This window comes from Colossoma macropomum, unplaced genomic scaffold (genome assembly GCF_904425465.1).
Source record: "Colossoma macropomum unplaced genomic scaffold, Colossoma_macropomum, whole genome shotgun sequence".
Lineage (NCBI taxonomy): Eukaryota > Metazoa > Chordata > Actinopteri > Characiformes > Serrasalmidae > Colossoma > Colossoma macropomum.
Window position 1 is genome coordinate 898,790 of NW_023494793.1, and position 25,293 is coordinate 924,082.

Here is a 25,293-nt window from a genome sequence, read left to right on the forward strand (position 1 = left end):
TGCATTAAAGCCAGGTCAGGTCAGGAGTCACAACACAAATGATAAGAAGAGCCATTTTGACCTGTCAACAAAAATCAGACCAGCTTGGGAGCCACAACATTTAATGTCCATTTAATTAGTTAATAAGTAATGTTTTACCATCTTGGCTGTAAACATGTCTCGGTGGGTGATGATGTCGTAGTAAAGGCTAAAAAATACAAACGAAAACGCAGATGAACTTTGTTCTGCTTTAATCCTCAGCTCAGCTGTGGCCACTTTCCTCTCATCTCCGGCAGGAAACTTTCCCTTAAACGTAGAACGGTTTCCTGTAAAATGTCTCTCAATGTTTGAGTGTTTTACGAGGCTGAAGTCGCTTCTTATTCCCCAGCTTCTTGTTCGAATTTTCCCGTTCCACCTTAAATTCTGACTGAGGCGCCAGAATGTAAATGCGGCACCATTTAAGGTGGAATGGGAAAATTATAAAGAGAAGCTGACTTCATCTTCACAACTTTTTAGTGTTTAACAGTCTCTCATTTCAGATTTAACGAACCAGGAAACCAACTGCAGTGCTTATAAATGAGAATAAGTCCATCTTAAATCTCTCTTTGCGTTTTCGTGGCTACTAGCCAGGCGAGACTGCACTGCTATGTGACCTGCAGTCTGCAGGCCAGTTCTCAGTCGTTGAGAACCAGGGCTTCCGCGCTTTGTTGCACACTTTGGAACTTGGGAGCTGAGATACAGCGTCCAGTCTCGAAGATATTTTACCCCAACAACGAGACCAAACCCGAAGTTATAGAATCACTGAATAAGCGGGTAGAATAGCTGTAACGTGCTGAGTGGACACTCATCACCACTGGATCTTATTTCACTGTAACAGTGCATTTTATCACAGATGAGTGGCGGCAGCGTCTCATGTGCTCCAAACAAGAGCCGTGAATGACAGTCTTCCAGTTCACTTGCCACATCACTTCCATTTGCTTTATTAATAAAAGATATTGGAAGTAAATTCATTTTGGATCATTACAGATACTTTGAGTCCTCACAGTGAGAAAAAAGAAATCGTATATAACAAAAGATGCATCGATAATCGTTTTATAATCGCATCGCAGCCTCTGAATAGTAATCAAATCAAATCGAGAGGTGCCCAGAGATTCCCACCCCTATTACTGATAAACTGATAATCTGTCCCAGCCCTAAAAATGACACAGCGTATCAGGAACGTTGTGCAGCAGTAAACCGTGAATACGTCATTAGTCTGAATGTAAACATCTCACCTTGCAGGTTCTGCATCATCTCTAGCAGCACTGGAGTCAGAGTCTGACTGTAACTGTGGAAAATGTCCAGGAACAGCACCTCCGTACACGGCTGGACATCCAACAGGACAGAGAGGGAGAACAGGGGAGGAAGGAGGGAGAAATGAGAAGAAATGAGGGGAAAAGAGGAGAAAAGAAGGACAAAGTTAAATCAACACTGTAGAGCTCATTTACTCACATACGAGAGAACAGAAAGACGTTCTAAGCGGTTCTCCATCACTTGCCCGCAGTAATACCCACTAATGGGTGAAGTGTCTGTGAGGCCTGAGCGTGGGTCAGTGTTAATGGAGCAGTGGACAGCAGGGCAGGGGTCACTCAGAGGTCGGATTAGCTTTACAGATCCGGCCATGGAGCTCAATACATCACTGACAACAACGGTGCTCCTGACATAATCAATACCACAAGGGAAAAATCAATGAGGTCAGTTATCGGGGCAGGAGAGGAGTGACCGCTAATGGGACAGTGTCGACTGCAGGTGAGTGGGCAGAGTGTGATCTGCATCGCTGATTGTGATGTTCAGCAGATCTGCTGTAGGAAGTGACTGTGAACCTCACAGAGACCCAGAACCAGAGCAGAACCCTCAGCACCGCCACTCCGGCTCAGGTCTCTCTGCTCCCTCTGACGTCCCCCAAAGTCTAGAACGTATTTCCAGGTTTAAATGAATAAAATCCCTGATGTTCAAAGTGGTCTCAGACGTTTAGAGGCCGGTGTGTAAATCTGACTCCTCATCTTGTCACTCAGAGAGGAATCGGACTCTTCACTGCAGAATTCCTTCAAAATGATTTCAATTTAAGCCTCTGTTCAGTAATTAAAAGCTCACAGAGGAACTGAACAGCTTCACCATTTTTGCCTGAAATACGTGTGTTTGTGTGTCTGTATATATACATATATATAAACATACATAAATATACACACTCAAGAGCTCAGTGACACAACACTGACGGAGGATGAAACCTCTCCCAGTAAGTGCTGTTATTGTGAAATGGACCTCAGAGCAACAACAGCTCAGCCACGAAGCGACAGACAACTCAAACTGGGTGGGGCCGCCGAGTGCCGAACAGCACTGAAGAGTTTCAAACTGACTCTGGAAGCAACATCAGCAAAAGAACTGTCCATCAGGAGCTTCACGAAATGAGTTTCCATGGCCGAACAGCTACTCACAAGCCTAAGATCACTATGCGCAACGCCAAGCGTCGGCTGGAGTGGAGTAAAGCGCCGCCACTGGACTCTGGAGCAGTGGAAACGTGTTCTGTGGAGTGACCAATCAGCTTCTCTATCTGTCAGTCTGATGGACGAGTCTGGGTTTGGCGAATGCCAGGAGAACGTTACCTGCCTGACTGCACTGTGCAGCTGTAGAGTTTGGTGGAGGAGGGATGATGATATGGGGCTGTTCTTCAGGGGTTGATCTAGAACCCTTAGTTCCAGTGAAGGGAAATCTTAATACTTCAGCACCAAGACATTTTGGACAATCGTACACTTCCAACTTTGTGGCACAGTTTGGTGAAGAACCTTTCCTGTTCCAGCATGACTGAGCCCCAGAGCACAAAGCAGCTCCATAAAGGTCCGCTACTCATTTTCGTTTGGTCGTTTGGGTCGAGACATGATTGAATGAACTGTATGTGCAATTGGTCCCAAAAGCACAAGTGCACTGTTCTCATACCGGCTCTACAATCCTACAACGTTTAGTGGTTCTAGCTCAAAAACTGTGATACTAAAAAAGGTGTATAATAATAAAACGAATAACGTTCAGTTGGCTTTGTAAAGTTATTGGTGATTTATTGCAACGAACCTCAGACACGAAGAAACTCGTAAATTCTAACAGGTTCTTGCCTAAAATGACCACAAAGCACAATATGAACGAACATATTCAAAACATCAATTTTTAATCATAATATCTGCAAAAACACTTCCTGCACCCAGCGGCATGGTTTGTTAACAGCAGGTTGCCAAGCAACGCAGTAAGTGTTGCACTAATGATGAGCTGAGATTGTGCGTGGTATAAATATTTCAGTATATGTTAATTAAACAGCAGTAAATCATTTTGCTCACTGATATCACGCTAATAAATCTACAGTCGTATCTTTGACTCCACACTGGTGTAAATGAGTGAGGCGGCGCTCTTTAAACTGCCCGACTTTGCATTTCCTGACCTTCAGCTGGACGGAGATGAGCGGTGAAGGCTGAGAGTGATGGACAGGTTCCTATCTACTCCGAGGAGTTTTTCTGTCTGAACGAGAAGAAAAGCTTCAAACGGTCTCCGTGAGACTCTGCGCTCTCCCTGCACTCCAAACAGAAGATAAACAAACGCTGTTTCTGAATAACCTGCGCGGAGAATCATGGCGTCACGGCTGGAGACGGTGAGACGGACTGCGGCGAGAAGATACCACCAGAACAAATCAGCTGCAAACAGAGAAGATTCTTCAAAACCCCGCCGGAGGGGAACACGCAAACGCTGGAGAACGTGCTGGAGAGAATCTGTAAATAGTAGAGAGAGTGTTGGAGAGCCTGTCAGAGAACCTGTTAGAGAACCTGACTGTGAGTGTGGTGGTGACCGTGATGGAGAGAATCATGTTTAAGAGCCTGCTGGGGAGCATGCTGGAGAACGTACTGGAGAATATGTTAGAGGGTGTGCTGGAGAGCGTGTTAAACAGCATGTGCTGGAGAACGTTTTGGAGAGTATATGTTGGAGTGTGTGTTGGAAAGCATGTGTTGGAGAACCTGTCAGAGAACGTGTCGGAGAGCGTGTGTTGGAAAGCATGTGTTGGAGAACCTGTCAGAGAACGTGTCGGAGAGCGTGTGTTGGAAAGCGTGTCGGTCACTCACCCTCAGACTGTACTTCCATGAATCCCCTCCAGTCTCTTCCACAGCTAAAGAAGAAGAAAACAGAGGATCGGTCAGCTTCACTCACTGAAGCGACGTTACAGATGCAGCAGTCTGTAAAGCAGCTGTGAAGACGCTGAGGAGTCACTGAGTCTCCTGCTGTTAAACTCGTTATCCCATTAGCGGCTCGTCATCAGCGGCGCAAACTATTCCCTCAACATCCTCTCTGATCTGATCAGCTCGGAATCTGAATCCGTTCTCATTACGCTCAACAGAACCAGAGACACCTGCAGAACCTGCAAGATCTTCTGATACCATCACGTTACTCTCCACATATTAACAAGATTAATGAACAGACTCAGGTTAAGGGTACAGACTTAGATTAGTGGCACAGATTCAGATTAACGGTATAGGTTAAGATTAATGGTACAGGTTCGGATTAACAGAACAGACTCAGATTAACGATACAGTTTCAAACTGATGGTACAGTAATGATGAGGATTTAAAAAAAACGGCACAATGAAAATAAAATTACTGAAAGTAATAAATTCTGATGGAGTTTATTTTCTCACATAGCTTTAACACAATGCACTGCTTAATTACCAGGCAAATGGGACTAATTACGATTAAAATACTGTGATTCATCACAGTTACTCTTTTATACCATCTGACAGCTTAAATTTAGATCAATGGATGCATCAATAAAATAGTCAATAGATTCATCTATTAATAAAGGATCATTTAGCTCTGCAAGATCTGACTGGGTTTCTGAATATTCACAGGAAATGCAGAACTTGGTTCTCAGTGTGTTTATAAAGCAGAAGGTCAACAGGAGATCTGAGGAACTTTAGAAGGTCAGACTTCTAAACTGAAGTTCTCCAGCACATGTGAGTTCTCCGTCAGATCTAGAACTCCTCAGTGTGATCTGAGCCTCGTTTGAGTCGTCAGGTGAGATCCACTCTGACAGAACCTGCTTTAACGTTTCAAGCCCTCACTGAGCCGCAGGTCACAGCTGCGCGAGGAACAGTCTGGTCTTCAGTGAGAAACGCTCTGATGTTCTACCTCGTCTCAAACTGAAGGAGCTGTTTTAACTTCTCCCGCAGCAGAGCGACGCCTCCTCACTGTAACAGCAGAACGAGGAGCTTCACCGAACTCATACAGAACAGAACATCATCTCCGTCACGGCTCTCACTGACCTACACACTGATTCCCTCAGAACCTGTACAGCATACATCACTGGACATGAACACAGCGGCTCTCACTGAAACCACCGCTAATGATCAATACTAGGCTTCTGGGAGCAGCTATCAGAGTAAAGTGGGCAGGGCTTATTCTATGGACACACCCACTCTCAAATGACTAGGCTTCTTACACCGTCACTAACGTTTAACGATTGCGTCTATTTAAGGTTTACGTCACGTTAACGATGAAGTTACATTCATGTTTAACAGCTGTTTCAAATTAATAATCAGGTCACGTAATAGTTTAAATAGCATTAACAGTTACGTCACTGCATCACGTTAGATTTTACGTCACCGTTCACATCGAATTAACGACTACGTCAAATTAACTTTTGTCACATTGACATTTTCGTCACATATTTTTCTCGTAATTATGTCACGTTAACAATTCTTTCATGAACATTTACACCACATTAACAGTAAAGACTGATTAACGTTTGCGTCTCGTTAAATTATGTCACATTAACAATTACGATATATTAACATTTACATCATGTTAACGATCATGCGACGTTCATAGCTGCGTCCATTAACTTTAACGTGATATTAGCTTTTACGCTACGTACCGAAGCTCTTACGTTAATGTTTACATCATGTTAACTTTCACGTCTCATTAGCACTGACGTACCAAAGCCCTCGGGATCCTCCTCCCACATGACCAGCTCCTCCTCCGTCAGCAGGAAGTACTTGGAGACGAGTCTCTTGGCGATCTCGGTCAGCGTCGGGTGGGTGAAGAACGCCGTTTTAATCTTATGAGCTTCCAGAACTTCAGGTTTACTGTCTGTAACAACATCAACACACACACAGTCACTGTACAGTGAGATTACAGCAGCATAAACCTCAGATTAACAAACATCACACACAGTCACTGTACAGTGAGATTACAGCAGCATAAAATGCTGTAGCTAACTATTAGTTTGTTTGTTTTGTGTGTTTATTTGTTGTTTTCTGTGTTTGCAGTGCAGAATCCAGACTGACATTCAGGCCTCATATTTCACTGCGCACTGCACTGCTGAAACTGTATTACAGGGTTATAATCTTGACTGACAATGAAAACATTGAGGCAGCTGAAATTTGTAATAATATTTCAGTTTAATAAATTCCCTTTAATAATTTTAATTTCAGTAATTAAACTGATTTACATAATATTATCATTTAAGATCAACGTTTCTGACAACGTAACCAGGATGTTGACAGATTAATGAACAAAATGATTCAAATACACTGTAAATAACCACAAATAATCAACATAAATAATTACCAATAATTAGTGTAAACAATTATTAATAATTAATGCTGTAAACAATTACAGCAATTATCAGCATAAATTATTACTGACAAATATTATAAACAATTACCAGAAATTAGCACAAATAAATAACCAATAATCAGTGTAAATAATTATAAATAATTAGTAACTACATAAAACAAACTGTTAGATGTGTTCAGATGAACGGAGCTTCTAAAGCTTCTAGAGCTTCAGAAAATGCTCTATATATGTTTATATTAGTGGTGATAACATCTCGAGGTGAGACAGAAGGTAAACACACCCTCGATGTTCTTGTCGGGTCTGTAGGCTTCGTTCTTCACAATGCTCTTGATGAGGTTCATGCACTGGACGATGAACCTCTCGAACAGCAGACCGTCTCCCGCCGCCGTGAACACGAAGCTGACCGAGAACTCCAGACAGCGCTGGATCAGAGGGATGAACGGGAACGGGTGGTACTCCAGGAAGTCCAGCAGCTGCACCCAAAGAGACAGATAAACAAACAAACAAACAGCCGCTTAATTACCTTCAGATTGTTTACACAAACTCCTACAAACAAACAAACAAACAAACAAACAAACAATCAGACAGACAGAGAGAAACTACAGACACTCAGACTCACCACTTTAGTGAACAGGATGATCGTCTTCTCCAGCTTCTCTCTGCACACACTGCCCACCCCCACCTGACCACCTGCACAAACAACAAACACGCAACAAACAACCATAAACAACATACAATAAACAACACAACAATAAACAATAACAAACAACAACAAAACACAATCACACAAACAATAATGAACAATAAAACACAAAAAAACAGAATAAACATCCGAAAAACACAATAAACAATACTCAATCAATAAACAAACAATAATCAGACAATAAACAATAAACACAACATGAACACTATAAACACTCAAACCCAGTGAAGCCCTGATAAACATGGCTGAACTGTTTAAGGTGGAACTGAACACTGAGATCTGCAGCTGGAGGACAGTGCGCTAACTTCACTGATGCTAACTGGTGGCTATAAGCTTCCATTACCTGTTAGCTATATTAGCCTAGAAGCTCCAGTGCTGAAACTAAAGAAGCACCAAACAAACAAACAAACAAACAAACAAACACGCTGAGGGGATTATTGGACAAACTGTCGCTTTAACCACCTGCACCTGAAACCTCCAGCAGCTGGGTGGAGCTAAACTGGTGTAGGCTGAATGGGTGGAGCTAAACTGGTGTAGGCTGAATGGGTGGAGCTAAACTGGTGTACAATAAGATTCATTAATATGCTTTTGATTTTCAAATTTAAGAAAAAAAGATCAAAGTACTTACAGCATTCTAAAAACTGCTTCAGCCTCTCAAACACCGCACTGAGAAACGCCTACAGAGAGAGAGAGAGAGAGAGAGAGGGGGAGGGAGAGAGAGAGAGGGAGGGAGAGAGGGAGAGAGGGAGAGGAAGAGAGAGACAGGAAGAGAAAGAGAGAGAGAGAGAGAGAGAGAGAGAGAGAGAGAGAGTAACTGTACACAAATATAGTGAAACTATATAGCAAGTGTTTCTAATAAAGTGGCCACTGAGCAGAAGTAGGTGGGGGTGTTTCTAATAAAGCGGCCAGTGAGAGAACATAATTAACTGGACATTTACGCTCTAATAGCTAAACAGAAGAAAAAAAGTCTCTTTGATCTTTAAACACAGATTCACAGAAGTTGTGGAGTTAAAGTGGTAGAAACACAGTCTGATCCTAAGTCTGATCATTCACACTGAATCAGTCATGCTAATGTAATAAAGCTGACCATCAGAATGTAAGTGTCCTCCTAAACCCAGAGCTCTGCTCAAAGGTCAGAGTGAGATCAGCCCTGAAGAACCACCTCACTCATTCTCAGCCCTGACTTAGACCAGCTAAAGTCAGACTCAGACCAGCTAAAGCCAGACTTAGACCAGCTAAAGTCAGACTCAGACCAGCTAAAGCCAGACTTAGACCAGCTAAAGCCAGACTTAGACCAGCTAAAGCCAGACTCAGACCAGCTAAAGCCAGACTTAGACCAGCTAAAGCCAGACTCAGACCAGCTAAAGCCAGACTTAGACCAGCTAAAGCCAGACTCAGACCAGCTAAAGTCAAACTTAGACCAGCTAAAGTCAGACTCAAACCAGCTAAAGCCAGACTTAGACCAGCTAAAGCCAGACTCAGACCAGCTAAAGCCAGACTTAGACCAGCTAAAGCCAGACTCAGACCAGCTAAAGCCAGACTTAGACCAGCTAAAGCCAGACTCAGACCAGCTAAAGCCAGACTCAGACCAGCTAAAGTCAAACTTAGACCAGCTAAAGTCAGACTCAAACCAGCTAAAGCCAGACTCAAACCAGCTAAAGCCAGACTTAGACAAGCTAAAGTCAAACTTAGACCAGCTAAAGCCAGACTTAGACCAGCTAAAGCCAGACTCAGACCAGCTAAAGCCAGACTAAGACCAGCTAAAGCCAGACTTAGACCAGCTAAAGTCAAACTTAGACCAGCTAAAGCCAGACTAAGACCAGCTAAAGCCAGACTTAGACCAGCTAAAGTCAGACTCAAACCAGCTAAAGCCAGACTTAGACCAGCTAAAGCCAGACTCAAACCAGCTAAAGTCAGACTTAGACCAGCTAAAGTCAGACTTAGACCAGCTAAAGTCAAACTTAGACCAGCTAAAGCCAGACTTAGACCAGCTAAAGTCAGACTTAGACCAGCAAAAGTCAGACTTAGACCAGCTAAAGCCAGACTTAGACCAGCGAAAGTCAGACTTAGACCAGCTAAAGTCAGACTTAGACCAGCTAAAGCCAGACTTAGACCAGCGAAAGTCAGACTTAGACCAGCTAAAGCCAGACTTAGACCAGCTAAACTTGAGCACTTGGTCCTCAGAAGGTCCACAATCTTGCTCCAACCAAGCTGATGTAGAGTTTAGAGTGATTCCTGCGAAACCTCCTCAGATCTGCTGAATGAGTCTCGGAGCGAGTCCCGGGGCGAGTCTCGGGGCGAGTCTCGGAGCGAGTCAAGATCTGCACCATGTGTTTATTGTAATAATGATTAAAGTACCTATCTATCGCACGGCCCTATCGCACGGCCCTATCGCACGACCCTATCGCACGACCCTATCGCACGGCCCTATCGTACGGCCCAATCGTACGGCCCTATCGTACGGCCCTATCGCACGGCCCTATCGTACGGCCCTATCGCACGGCCCTATCGCACGGCCCTATCGTACGGCCCTATCGCACGGCCCAATCGCACGACCCTATCGTACGGCCCTATCACACAGCCCTATCGCACGGCCCTATCGCACGGCCCTATCACACAGCCCTATCGCACGGCCCTATCGTACGGCCCTATCGTACGGCCCTATCACACGGCCCTATCGCACGGCCCTATCGCACGGCCCTATCGCACGGCCCTATCGCACGGCCCTATCGCACGGCCCTATCGTACGGCCCTATCGCACGGCCCTATCGCACAGCCCTATCGCACGGCCCTATCGCACGGCCCTATCACACAGCCCTATCGCACGGCCCTATCGCACGGCCCTATCGCACGGCCCTATCGTACGGCCCTATCACACAGCCCTATCGCACGGCCCTATCGCACGGCCCTATCGCACGGCCCTATCGTACGGCCCTATCGTACGGCCCTATCACACAGCCCTATCGCACGGCCCTATCGCACGGCCCTATCGTACGGCCCTATCGCACGGCCCTATCACACAGCCCTATCGCACGGCCCTATCGCACGGCCCTATCACACAGCCCTATCACACAGCCCTATCGCACGGCCCTATCGCACGGCCCTATCACACAGCCCTATCGCACGGCCCTATCGTACGGCCCTATCACACAGCCCTATCACACAGCCCTATCGTACGGCCCTATCGTACGGCCCTATCACACAGCCCTATCGCACGGCCCTATCGTACGGCCCTATCGTACGGCCCTATCACACAGCCCTATCGCACGGCCCTATCGCACGGCCCTATCACACAGCCCTATCGCACAGCCCTATCGCACGGCCCTATCGCACGGCCCTATCACACAGCCCTATCACACAGCCCTATCGCACAGCCCTATCGCACGGCCCTATCGTACGGCCCTATCGCACGGCCCTATCGTACGGCCCTATCACACAGCCCTATCACACAGCCCTATCACACAGCCCTATCGCACGGCCCTATCACACAGCCCTATCACACAGCCCTATCGCACGGCCCTATCGCACGGCCCTATCGCACGGCCCTATCACACAGCCCTATCACACAGCCCTATCGCACGGCCCTATCGCACGGCCCTATCACACAGCCCTATCACACAGCCCTATCGCACGGCCCTATCGCACGGCCCTATCGCACGGCCCTATCACACAGCCCTATCACACAGCCCTATCGCACGGCCCTATCGCACGGCCCTATCACACAGCCCTATCGCACGGCCCTATCGCACGGCCCTATCACACAGCCCTATCGCACGGCCCTATCGTACGGCCCTATCGTACGGCCCTATCGCACGGCCCTATCGTACGGCCCTATCGCACGGCCCTATCGCACTGCCCTATCGTACGGCCCTATCGCACGGCCCTATCGTACGGTGAGGTGCTGGAGGAGAATGTTCATTTAATGGTCAGTGTTAATGAGGTGTTTGAGCTTGTAGACCCTCAAGGCTAATTAGCGTCCTGTGTGTGATTCAGACTCACCATCACCTCCATGTTCTCCTGAGGCTCCACAAATCCATGAACAGTCAACTTCCTCAGAACTGTGGAGCAGAGACAGATCCTCACTGAGGACTCGCGCTCAAATCATCAGAGATCGATTTTTGCAGAGTCATGAGAAATATTCTACAATTAGGAACTAGTTTAATATAAAATAAGACAATAGGACTGATATTCAGCCATAGTGTCATAAAATTAGTGTCATATGAAGTGATAAATACTCAGAATACTGTAATAAAGGTAGGGCAGGGCCATATGGCAAACAATACTAAATATTAATATCAGAGTATGAAACATGAAACTAGTGTAAAATATCGTAATCAATAATCAATAATCAGTCCAGTTAAATTTAACGCTCAAACGCTCACACTGAAAATCTAACTACATTATATTTCTGTGTCCTGAAGGGGGGCTGAGTGTCTGGGGGTCTTCTGAGAATCATTAATGATAGTGTGTGTGTGTGTGTGTGTGTGTGTGTGTGTGTGTGTGTGTGTGTGTGTGTGTTACCCTTCAGAGAGAGCAGTGTACGCTCCAGAGAGCTCAGCGCCTCCTGTTGGTCTCCACAGTGGATCTGCAGCAGGAACGTGTCTGTGTGGTGGTTCCACAGAGAACAGGCAAAGCTGTAGATGCTGGAGGCTAACTGGAGAACACACACACACACACACACACACACACAAACACACACACACACACACACACACACACAAACACACACACACAAACACACACACACACACACACACACACAGACACACACACACACACACAGAGTTCAGTCTCACATCAACTTTCAAATTTATTTACGCAGCACTTTTTACAGCAGGTGTCGTCACAAAACAGCTTTACAGAAAGATCTGGGTCCATCAGTGTCACTAAACTAGACTAAACCTCCCTCAGAGAAAGAACCACTGAGAGGAACCAAGACCCAAAAGGAGAACCCATCCTCCTCTGGACCACACCGGACAGCAAACAATAGGGCTGTGATTGGACAGAAGTCTGTAGATTAAACAATCACTTCATAATCTGATCATTATCAGATTCCTGCAGTTATCTGATTATTAAACACACACTCTGACTCTGAGTCAGTAAAGGGGTTTTCAGTGTAAACTCTCACTCTGATTTCTTTCGTTTGTCTTAGTCTGAGCACGTGTGAAAACAGAGCGTCGTCACGGAAACAGTGAACAGCGTTTAACACAGCGTTTAACGCAGAACCTGCGAGACCAACACAGCACTTTTGGAGAGACACTGAGACCAAATACACACCGGACCAGACGCAGCAGTAAACTCTTCATCTTCTGGGTGACGATGTTCATATTTTCAGATGAAGTGACGATGTTTTAAAAAAAGCTGCTCAGGACGTTTGAGTTCTCTCTCTCTCTCTCTCTGTGTCTGTTATCTCCTTCTCTCTCTCTGTCTCTGTTCTCTCCTTTTCTCTCTCTCTCTGTCTGTCTCTGTTCTCTCCTTTTCTCTCTCTCTCTGTCTGTCTCTGTTCTCTCTCTCTCTCTCTGTGTCTGTTATCTCCTTCTCTCTCTCTCTCTCTCTCTCTCTCTCTGTGTCTGTTATCTCCTTCTCTCTCTCTCTCTGTCTGTCTGTTTTCTCTCTCTCTCTCTCTGTCTCTGTCCTCTCCTTTTCTCTCTCTCTCTGTCTGTCTCTGTTCTCTCTCTCTCTCTCTCTGTCTCTGTTTTCTCCCTCTCTCAAGTTCAAGTTCAATAGTGCTTTATTGGCATGAATGTAATGAAATGCACTGTTGCCAAAGCAGTTAATAAGAAACACATAAAAAAGAAAAGACAAAGATGATAGATGATAGAAAAAGATGAAAAGATGATCCCTCTCTCTCTCTCTCTCTGTTTTCTCCCTCTCTCTCTCTCTGTTTTCTCCCTCTCTCTCTGTTTTCTCCCTCTCTCTCTCTCTGTGTTTTCTCCCTCTCTCTCTCTCTCTGTTTTCTCCCTCTCTCTCTGTTTTCTCCCTCTCTCTCTCTCTCTCTGTTTTCTCCCTCTCTCTCTCTCTCTCTGTTTTCTCCCTCTCTCTCTCTCTCTCTCTCTGTGTGGTGAAGTTAGTCTGTACTGAACTCAGGAACAGAGCAGCTCCCTCTCAGTCTAAATGATGCTGAAGTCTCTTTAACTCTCCCACTCTGAGGGTCTTGCTGCTCCTGCCGGCGGCGATGGGAGCGAGCGCCATGGCGACAGTTACAATGCCTCCACGGTGATTTAGAGCATCTCTATACATCACAACAACCCACAAACATCCAGCGTACATTACAGAGAGTTAACGGAGCTCCGAGCTCAGCTTTAACGGTTTTTATGATGTCACAAAAATCAACACTTTTACATTAACATCACCCATTCAGCTACAGCAGTTTAGCTCCACCCATTCAGCTACAGCAGTTTAGCTCCACCCATTCAGCTACAGCAGTTTAGCTCCACCATTCAGTCTACAGCAGTTTAGCTCCACCATTCAGTCTATAGCAGTTTAGCCCCACCATTCAGTCTACAGCAGTTTAGCTCCACCATTCAGTCTACAGCAGTTTAGCTCCACCATTCAGTCTACAGCAGTTTAGCTCCACCATTCAGTCTACAGCAGTTTAGCTCCACCATTCAGCTACAGCAGTTTAGCTCCACCATTCAATCTACAGCAGTTTAGCTCCACCATTCAGTCTACAGCAGTTTAGCTCCACCATTCAGCTACAGCAGTTTAGCTCCACCATTCAGTCTACAGCAGTTTAGCTCCACCATTCAGTCTACAGCAGTTTAGCTCCACCATTCAGCTATAGCAGTTTAGCTCCACCATTCAGCTACAGCAGTTTAGCTCCACCCATTCAGTCTACAGCAGTTTAGCTCCACCATTCAGTCTACAGCAGTTTAGCTCCGCCCATTCAGTCTACAGCAGTTTAGCTCCGCCCATTCAGTCTATAGCAGTTTAGCTCCGCCCATTCAGCTACAGCAGTTTAGCTCCGCCCATTCAGTCTACAGCAGTTTAGCTCCACCATTCAGCTACAGCAGTTTAGCTCTACCATTCAGCTACAGCAGTTTAGCTCCGCCCATTCAGCTACAACAGTTTAGCTCCACCATTCAGTCTACAGCAGTTTAGCTCCACCATTCAGCTACAGCAGTTTAGCTCCACCATTCAGCTACAGCAGTTTAGCCCCACCCATTCAGTCTACAGCAGTTTAGCTCCGCCCATTCAGCTACAGCAGTTTAGCTCCGCCCATTCAGCTACAGCAGTTTAGCTCCGCCCATTCAGCTACAGCAGTTTAGCTCCACCCATTCAGTCTACAGCAGTTTAGCTCCGCCCATTCAGTCTACAGCAGTTTAGCTCCACCATTCAGTCTACAGCAGTTTAGCTCCGCCCATTCAGTCTACAGCAGTTTAGCTCCACCATTCAGCTACAGCAGTTTAGCTCCACCATTCAGTCTACAGCAGTTTAGCTCCACCATTCAGCTACAGCAGTTTAGCTCCGCCCATTCAGTCTACAGCAGTTTAGCTCCACCATTCAGTCTACAGCAGTTTAGCTCCACCATTCAGTCTACAGCAGTTTAGCTCCACCATTCAGTCTACAGCAGTTTAGCTCCACCATTCAGCTACAGCAGTTTAGCTCCACCATTCAGCTACAGCAGTTTAGCTCCACCATTCAGCTACAGCAGTTTAGCTCCACCATTCAGTCTACAGCAGTTTAGCTCCACCATTCAGTCTACAGCAGTTTAGCTCCACCATTCAGCTACAGCAGTTTAGCTCCACCATTCAGCTACAGCAGTTTAGCTCCACCATTCAGTCTACAGCAGTTTAGCTCCACCATTCAGTCTACAGCAGTTTAGCTCCACCATTCAGCTACAGCAGTTTAGCTCCACCATTCAGTCTACAGCAGTTTAGCTCCACCATTCAGTCTACAGCAGTTTAGCTCCACCATTCAGTCTACAGCAGTTTAGCTCCACCATTCAGCTACAGCAGTTTAGCTCCACCATTCAGCTACAGCAGTTTAGCTCCACCATTCAGTCTACAGCAGTTTAGCTCCACCATTCAGCTACAGCAGTTTAGCTCCACCATTCAGTCTACAGCAGTTTAGCTCCACCCATTCAGCCTACAGCAGTTTAGCTCCACCATTCAGTCTACAGCAGTTTAGCTCCACCCATTCAGCCTACAGCAGTTTAGCTCCGCCCATTCAGCACTGCCCTCCCACTGAAATATCAGATGTAATGTTTTCAGTTTCTGCTAAAGGAGGTCTGTAAACACTCCGAGCTCCTCTCCCTCGTCAGGGCGTCCCGGTCTGAGCGTTTGGGGATCGCGGTCAGCTTCTCTGTAATTTGCGAAGCTGTCAGGCCTCATTAAAGCTGTAATCTGTAAAGTGCCAAAACACTGAGAGACTCTTACAGCCCATAATAATCCTGCAGCTCTAATTAGACGTGTAGTGATGGTTATTATTAGATAAGCCTGCCTGTGCAATGAACCGCTTCCTCTGCTGTTAACTAGCTATGAGGCCGCTGTGTTGAGTGTTCAGAGCTGCTCACTACCTTCATATTTTGATTCGTCTGTTCCACCTTAAAGGCGCCGAACGCATTTATTCAGTTTGTAAATCATTCTCTGTGTGTATAGAAGCTCTGTGACTTTGGTCAGGGTGAAAATGCCCGGATGTGGTTTTACTCGCCCATTTACAGCCTCTGGTTTGGCCCTAGAATGAAATGTTTTCCCTTTTTTGGGGACTCATGAATAATCTGATGAGCTCTGCTCTGATTGGCTGGTTTACGGTGAGGCTCCGATTGCCGAAGTGTACTAGGTGGTTGCTAAGGTGTTGCTATGTGGCTGTTAAGGTGCTGCAGCTGCTATAGTATTAGGGATTGGTTGTAAAGGTGCTGCTAGAAGGCTGCAATGGTGTGCCAGGGTGTTGCTAAGGTGTTGCCAAGGTGTACTGGGTGGTTGCTAAGGTGTTGCTAGAAGGCTGCCACAGTGTATGGAGTGTTTACTGAGTGGTTGTTAGGGGGTTGCCAACTGGTTGCCAGGTGTGGGACTGTGGGAAGATCAATGATTCTAAATGGGACGTTAAAGATGAAAAAGAACAGATTATTGCGGGTCAGATCACTGAATTCGTGCTCGGAGGCCTGACCTGAGATCGTCAGTCGAGCGCTCTCAATAAGGTCACACGGCCACGAATCATCGGATACATGTCTGATCTGGACCACACATGAAAGTGGCTCAAGGTCGAAAAGATCAGATCTGAGTCACTGTTAATGTGAACGTCGCCGTAACGCCTGAGGAGCCAGAAAGTAACAGCTGCACCATTTAAGGTGAAACAGATGAACTCAGATAATGAGGTGGTGAAGAGGGCGCGCTTCTCTGAGTGCCAGGGTTAATCATTACAAAACAAACCCAACGAGTACAAAAACTGCTGCCATTTTCACAAACAAGGTATATAAACACACAAACGAACAGTAATTATTAATACGCGCCTGCAGAAGGAGACGTTCTGTCCTCGTTAAGGAAATTAAGAGCTGCCCAGCGGCTGGATTTAAATGAACTTTAGAACAGAGCAGAGGCGCTTTGATCAGAGGAAGCCTTCCAGCTCGAGAGGCGACACAGTTCAGAGGAAAAACAGTTCAGAGAGTCTAAACGAGCGTGTCTCCGTCTCCAGCACAGCTCCAAATAACATCCCTATTACTCATTACCTGCCTGCTGGGAGGAGCCTCACCTGCTGGGACAAATCACCTGAGCTCTGATTGATCCAGCAGGGAGTCCACCTGCCCCGCCAACCAGCTCCAAACCGCTTTACAGGCAGCACTGACACAAATACAGGGAGCCTCCAAGGTCCCGCCCCCAAATACAGCCCCTCCCTTCAGTGTTCCCTCCAAAGCCCCACCCACAAACTAACAGCCCCTCCCTGCGGTGTTCCCTCTGAAGCCCTACCCACGAACTAACCCAGCCCCTCCCTCCTGCTCTGCGGTCAGTGGCTACAGGTCAGTAATAACCAGATTATATGAAAGTTCTGTATTTATCAGTCAGTGAGCCTCAATTAAAGAACCGCTGCTAAGTAGTACGCGTTGTTATCAGCGCCCTCAGCAGCACTAACGTTCTGCAGGAGAACCTTCAGCACACAGCTCCCACAAACACACGATCAAAACTTTTTTATTTTGAAAACACAAAACGGAATTAAATGAATGACAACAAAACGTTTGGCCGTCACTGCTGGACGACACGATCATCTTAATAATAGGTCACTGTTCTCATGTGGTCACTGTGATTTCAGGTCCTCCTCCTCCTCCTGTTCGAGTGAGGAGCTCCGGTCCTCCATGATCGCTCACCCCTTCAGTCCGGTCTCCTGATATTTCAGAACCGTGAACTCTGCTGAACTTCCAAATGCCACGCCATTCTGCAGAACCGCTGAGGTTCTCCAGCTCACACTCACTCTGTCTTTGACTTTCACCTTCAAACAGGACTTTGGTACATTTTAGTGTTTGTGTCACTTTCATTATTCTTTTTATTCATTTATTAATTACCCTTTATTTTTAAGCTACATTCTTAAAAAGACGGTTCTTTAAGAGTTACTTAGTAACAGAATGGTTCTATATGGAACCAGGAACAGTTGAAAAGTTGAAGATAACAATGAAAAGTGTTCTCTGCATGGAGAAAAGGTTCTTCAGATTTTGGAGATGCAGCTCCGCATGAGACGAAACTCAAAGCAAACACTTCTATTCCTCCATAATTACCTGGTTAAGATGTATTCAGAGCGGTTCAGAGTGGTTTGGTGTGAAACGCTCCGTTCTAGATAAACTTACCGAGTCAGAACTGTTCACAGTGGTGGTGATAGGAACCAGACGTCCACCTCTAAAAGCTCCCTCACAGAAAGTTCCTACATGAAATGGTTATGAATTCACTGCCTGATGACTGAGACACTGTTTTATGATAGTTTAGAGAACTTAAACTCCATTCATGGTGGAGGGATACATGCAGGGCGCTGTGAGGCAAAATAGCCCCCAAAGAAAACTTATTATTTCAGATTTTCCACTATTTTCCATCATCAACATTCCATATAAACTCAGAAGACTCGTGTAGGTTCACTGGTGGTTCTGGATAGTAAATAAAATGTCTATATTTGTGTTGTAGTCATGGCAACCCCTGGTTCCTATCACCACCACTGTAAAGGCATCTGAACCATTTCACACCAAACCGCTCTGAATCACTCTGATCACAGCTCACACACTGAATTATGGGGGAATTCTGGAAAATCGGTGGAATTTTCCTTTGTTTAAAGAGGAAAAGACCCCCTGCACAACAAAGAGTACATGATCAGAATCTGTTCAGTACAGAGTGAGATTTATCAGTGATCTCCAGTCTGAGAGAGACACAGCGCCCCCTGCAGGCAGGACTCTGTAACTACAGGACAGATCACTGCAGCTTCACCACAGAGAAACACACAGGAGGAAAAACAAACACAGACAAACAAATAAAAGAGCTTTAAAGAGCCGCAGATCAAAAACTGAGACACACAGACACAAAACTCAGCAGCTCAGCACAGACAGACGAAAAAACAGACGAGATTACAGACAGATTTACAGCCACTGTTTTAAATGTATGTTATATATATATATATATATATATATATATATATATAACATATATATATATATATATATATACACAATTTGTGCTGGTGTATGTATATATTTCTTTTTCACTTCCAGAATGCTAAATTACCAGTACAGAGTAAATAATGTTATTAATACTGTGACTTTAGATAGAAAATAAAAATGAGTACTACATCAAACTACCTCAAACACTGCAACACAAGATAAGCTGGATCATTACACTATATATATATATACACATATATTTGCATGTATACGCATATATGTGTATGTGTGTATGTGTGTGTAAATGTGTGTGTGTGCGCGTGTGTGTATGTGTGGTACTCACGTCCTGGAACAGTCTGCGGTCAGCCGCGAGGCGTTTGGAGGCGAGGGTCTTGGTGACATGGTAGAACGTGAGCAGCGCTCGGTGCTGCTGCAGAACGTCCTGAACCTTCACCTTCTCCAGCAGAACCGGGATCAGCTCGGGCCACTGACGTGGACAGTCCAGCCGTGCAACCTTCGCTATCAGCACCGCAATCTGCGTCGCAATCTACACACACAACACACAAACGATATATATTTACACACATACAGGCACAACATTATTAATATATATATATATATATATATATATATATATATATATATATATATATATATATATATTTACACACATAGAGGCACAACATTATTTATATATATATATATATATATATATATATATATATATATATATATATATATATATATATATATATATATTTACACACAAAAAATAACAATCTACAAGGTGTCCCAAAAAAATTGACGTCATCATTTCGTGGTCTAATAACAGCTAATTCTCCCTCAATTGATCTCGAATTTTAGCAAAATGTGTAAAAACTAACCAAGTTTAATTTTTAATGTTCGAATTTTGATAAATAAATCTTGTATTGATCAACATGAAGCCTATTTAATGTCTTTGCCAGGACATGTAGTTACTCAGATATTCACATCTCAAATGAGGTCACTTTTTTTGGGACACCCTGTACATATACACACACACACACACACACACACACACACACACATACACACACACACACACACACACACACAGCACAGTCAGTGTTTGTGGTTGGCAATGAGGTCAGAGTTCATGTTTGAGCTGAAACTGATTATTAGTAATCAGGGACACTGATAATCAATAACTGACATCTGGAGCTGATATGCATTTTCCATAAATTGTAAGTTTGTAGTGTGAAAGTTTACAATAAGGAAACTTTGAGTCACTCTTACATTAAATGAACATCAGAACACTATAAAAATAAAGCGCTGCCCAAAATGTGAATGAAAGCAGAATGAAAAGATACAAATCATCAATATTACCTACATCTACAAAAGTATTGGGACGCTCCTCCTAATTACTGAGTTCAGGTGTTTCAGCCACACTCATCACTAACAGGTGTATAAAATCAGGCACACAGCCTGTCAGTCTCCATAGACAAACACTGGCAGTAGTGGGTCGCACTGAAGAGCTCAGTGACTAAACATGTCACTGTCACAGGATGCTGCCTCTGCCACAAGTCAGTTTGTGAGGTTTCTGTCCTGCTAAATCTGCCCCAGACAACTGTAAATGCTATTTTTGTAAAAAGGAAGCATCAGCTCAGCCACGAAGCCGTACACCACCCAAACTCACAGAGTGCTGAAGAGCGCAGTGACTATCCTCTGCTGAATCACTAAAGAGTTCCCAACTGTCTCTGGAAGCAACATCAGCACAAGAACTGTCCACCAGGAGCTTCACGAAATGGGTTTCCATGTCCGAGCAGCTGTACTTAGCCTAAGATCACTGTGCACAACGCCAAGCGTCGGATGGAGTGGGGTAAAGTGCCGCCACTGGACTCTGGAGCAGTGAAACGTATTCTGAGGAGTGACCAATCAGCTTCTCTATCTGTCAGTCTGATGGACGAGTCTGGGTTTGGCGAATGCCAGGAGAACGTTACCTGCCTGACCGCACTGTGCCAGCTGTACAATTTGGTGGAGGAGGGATGATGATATGGGGCTGTTCTTCAGGGGTTGGTCTAGAACCCTTAGTTCCAGTGAAGGGAAACCTTAATGCTTCAGCACCGAGACATTTTGGACAACTGTCCTGCGTCTCTAACAAACACCAAAAAGCACGTTTGGCAGAATTTACTCAACATGAAATCCACACTTCAACAATCTCAAATGACCCGAATGTTGAGCTCGTTCGGTGGTGTCAGGTTTCAGTTTTGGGATTCAGACTGTAGTTAAATGAAGCCCATCAGTGAAGACGAGCTGTGAAACGCCACACCGCTCAGCTTTCGCTCCATAACACAGCTTTATGTTCAATGTGCTCAGACGACTCACTCAGAGCCCCAAACCCAGAACTGAGACAGGACAGGACTGAAATCTGACCATCAGGTACTCAGTGAGAACTGGAACCCTGACACCACAGACTGGAGTGGACACTGACCTGATTGACTGGCTCGTTAAAGTTAGTGATGAGGCCGGCTCTGAGAGACGACTTCTCCTCCTCTGACAGAGCACTGAGAGAGAGACAGGAGAGACAGGAGACAGAGAGAGAGAGAGAGAGAGAGATAGACAGAAAGAGAGAGAGAGAGACAGGAGAGAGAGAGACAGGAGAGAGAGAGAGAGAGAGAGAGAGAGACAGAAAGAAAGAGAGAGAGAGAGAGAGATTAACACCCACGAACTACAAGAATAATCACAGAGCGATCACCGTCACCATCACAGCACACATTACACTACAAATGTTATTATAAAATAAATGCACCAATATTACAGCATAAACACATCACAGCCTCATCTCTACACTCAGAACACCAAACCGTCTCTCGTTGGTCTGAACACTTTAAGCTGATCAGTTCTGCTCATTAATGTGTTTCTCAGTCTGTGTGTTTAAGTCTCCTGTGTTAATCTGACCGTCACGGTGGACAGAACCGGACGCTCTCCTGCGCTCTGAGTGATGAATGTTTTGGTTGTGTGTTCCTGTCGGTCAGTGAGGGTGAGAGTCTGAGGGTCTTACTGCGGAGCGACTCTCCTCCAGTAGCGGTCGATCCCGTTTTTGAAGTACAGCACGGCCAGCCACCGCACGTTCACGTCCAGCATGTGGTTGTTGAAGATGCTCTGCAGAGGAACCAACAGACATCAGCAGCTTAGACACCGACACAGAGCTGAGACCACAGAGCGCAGGGTTTAATTACATCAAGTACAATCACATTTCCAAAAAAGCTGTGCAAAATGTAAATAAAAACAAAATGCAATGATGTGTAGATCATTTAAACCCTATATTTATTTGAAAATAGCACAAAGACAACAAACCAAATGTTGAAACTTTTTTTAAATTTTATTGTTTTTGGAAAAATATTTGCTCATTTAGAATTTGGAACGGGGGAACTAACGCTTTAACCTGGTGGTTGATTGGCAGCAGGTCAGTAACAATATTAAAAAGAAATAAAAAGATCATCTCAGAGAGGCGGAGTCTTTCAGAAGTAAAGATGAGGAGGGGTTCACCACTCTGTGAAAGACTGCACCATCAATTTCTCAACATAAAATAGCAAAGAACTTCTGCTTTTCATCATCTACGGTACAAAATATCATTAAAAGACTCAGAGAATCTGGAGAAATCTCTGTATGTGAGGGTCAAGACCAAAAACCAGTATTTGCTGGCTGTGATCTTTGGGTCCTCAGACAGCACTGCATTAAAAACAGACATGATTCTGCAGTGGAAATCACTGCATGAGCTCAGAAACACTTCTGAAAACCACTGTCTGTGAAAACAGTTCATCACTGCATCCACAAATGCAAGTTAAAACTCTAAAACACAAAGAAGAAACCAAATATAAACAGGATCCAGAAACACTGCCACCTTCTCTGGGCCTGAGCTCATTTAAAATGGACTGAGGGGAAGTGGAAAAGTGTCCTGTGGTCCGACGAATCAACATTTGAAATTCTTTTTGGAAATCATGGACACTGTGTCCTCCGGGCTAAAGACCACTCAGCTTGTTATCAGTGCACAGTTCAAAAGCCAGTATTCATGATGGTATAAGGGGGCATTAGTGCACATGGTATGGGTGACGTGCTCATCTGTGAAGGCACCATTAATGCTGAATGATATATACATGTTTTGGCAACATATGCTGCCATCCAGACGACGTCTTTTTCAGGGGAGGCCTTGATTATTTCAGCAAGACGATGTAAAACCACATTCTGCATGTATTACAGCAGCATTGCTCCATATTAAAAGAGTCCGGTGCTAAACTGACCTGCCTGCAGTCCAGACCTGTCACCACTGAGAACATTTGGCACATTATAAGATGAAAAATACAACATAGGAGACCCTGAATTGCTGAGCAGCTGAAATCCTGTATCAAACAAGAACAGGAAAACATTTCACTTTCTAAACTACAGCAGTGTCTCCTCAGTTCCCAAACGCTTAAAAGAAGAGGTGATGAAACTCAGTGGTAAACAGGCCCCCGTCCCACCTTTTTTGGAACGTGTCATTGGTATCAAACTTAAAATAGGCAAATATTTTTCAAAAAACAACAAAATTTCTCAATTTCAACATTTGATATGTTGTCTTTGTAGCATTTTCCTTTAAAAACATGGTTGACATGATTTGCATTTCATTGCATTCTATTTTTATTTACATTCTGCCCAGCGTCCCAACTTTCTGGGAAATTGTACGATGGGTTGTACGATGTAGCGATGAGAGTGACTGTTATGAAAACATGCAGTACTTGATGTGAAGGTTCCACTGCATTAAACACTGCATCAGTTACCTAACAGCATTAATTTAAAGATCATATAAGTCAATAACACAGATCAAAGAGATGAAGACCAAAGAGCCGCAGAGTTTTACTGAAGCTCTGAGTTAAAGAGCTGAGTTTTCAGATGTTTATTAAAAGTGAGCTCTGAGCTCGACTGTCTAATAAAAGCTGAACTGAGCTCCACAGTTTAGAAGCAGAATAACTGAAAGAGTCTCTCCACGTTTTCTGTGTTTTACTGAAGGAGTTCAGAAGGTCAGAATCTGCAGATCTGAGATCATAAACAGACAGACGGTCAGGAGCTTTAAGGTCATTTAGAGCTTTAAAAACCAGCAGCAGAGCTTTAAACTCTCTCTAACAGACCCAGGCGGTCAGTGCAGTGTGTAACGGGGGGATGCGAGCTCTCTGTGTTGGTGCTGTGAGGATCCGTGCTGCTGCGCTTTACATGATGTAGGGAAATTAGTTTAAAATAATATTCTGTAATTTCTAAACTTCATGTTCCTCGTCCTCCACAAATCCGGAATTATTAATATCATCCGCAGCAGCGCGCCGGACCGCGACTGACCCCACTCTGAAATATTCATCTCACACAGAAAACTCATTATTACAGCGAGCAGCCTCTTATACACAGACTCTTATCAGCAACGTTACACTGAGTCTGAGCAGCGCAGAGCCCACCCGGACCCCCGAACACGTTCCCTGAACCAACTGCGTCATCAAACAGGCAGAACGTTCCATCTTTAAAATATTCCACTGTGTTAATGATGAATCCTCTCATAAATAAACCATGAGCTGAGAAAAGCAGGCAGCTCAGGTAATCAGAGACTGGACTATAAACACAGAGCAGCTAAGAGCCAAAACTCTACAGGCTCATTTATCCTCCCTTTACGGACAAAACACACTTTTCTGCTCTGCAAAAATCTCTGCATGTATATCACAACAAGTCAAATGTGCGGCTGTGGGTGGAGCTATAGGACAGGTGTGGCTGTGGGTGGAGCTATAGGACAGGTGTGGCTGTGGCGGACCTAAAGGACAGGTTTGGCTGGGGATAGAACTACAGGACAGGTGTGACTGTGGGTGGACCTATCGGACAGGAGGTTCAAAAGGCAAAGCTATAGGGCAGGTGGGTCTGTAGGTGGAGACATAGGGTAGGTGGAATTGTGGGTGGGGCTGTAGGTGGAGCAATAGGACAGGTGTGGCTATGGGTTGAGCTATAGGACAAGTGTGGCTGTGGGTGGAGCTATAAGACAGGTGTGGCTGTGGTTGGAGCTATAGGACAGGTGGGACTGCGGATGGAGCTATAGGACAGGTGCGGTTGTGGGTGGACCTGTAGGACAGGTGGGACTGTGGGTGGAGCTATAGGACAGGTGAGGCTGTGGGTGGAGCTAAAGGACAGGTTGGGCTGTAGGAGGAGCTATATATCGTCTGGGTGGTGCTGTAAAGCAGATGGGCGGAGCAATATCTTACCAGCAGTACGGAGTAAAAGCCCGGCTGCGTCTCCCACTGTCGCAGCTGCTCCTCGGCAGGCTTCAGCTCGGCCGTGTTCTGGCTGGTGGCCTGAGTCAGAGCCTGCAGAACCACGGAACCGGCACTGTGGAGATCCATGAGTGAGTCTGA

The 25,293-nt window shown here is 45.1% G+C and overlaps 1 protein-coding gene across 3 annotated transcripts in view; it reads right to left on the reverse strand.

The window, feature by feature from the left end:
* Positions 1-25,293, reverse strand: part of ipo11 (importin 11) — a 117,001-nt gene that overhangs the window by 89,216 nt on the left and 2,492 nt on the right. For all 3 annotated transcript variants that reach the window (XM_036578150.1, XM_036578149.1, XM_036578147.1), the window contains exons 2-13: positions 25,144-25,289; positions 21,936-22,036; positions 21,366-21,438; positions 19,239-19,442; positions 11,848-11,980; positions 11,326-11,384; positions 7,955-8,003; positions 7,243-7,313; positions 6,904-7,096; positions 5,982-6,134; positions 4,116-4,159; positions 1,254-1,344 (exon numbers count right to left, since the gene is read on the reverse strand). In XM_036578150.1, the coding sequence (XP_036434043.1) occupies positions 1,254-1,344; positions 4,116-4,159; positions 5,982-6,134; positions 6,904-7,096; positions 7,243-7,313; positions 7,955-8,003; positions 11,326-11,384; positions 11,848-11,980; positions 19,239-19,442; positions 21,366-21,438; positions 21,936-22,036; positions 25,144-25,281 (1,309 nt within the window). In that variant the 5' untranslated portion in view covers positions 25,282-25,289. The remainder of the gene's footprint in view (positions 1-1,253; positions 1,345-4,115; positions 4,160-5,981; positions 6,135-6,903; positions 7,097-7,242; positions 7,314-7,954; positions 8,004-11,325; positions 11,385-11,847; positions 11,981-19,238; positions 19,443-21,365; positions 21,439-21,935; positions 22,037-25,143; positions 25,290-25,293) is intronic.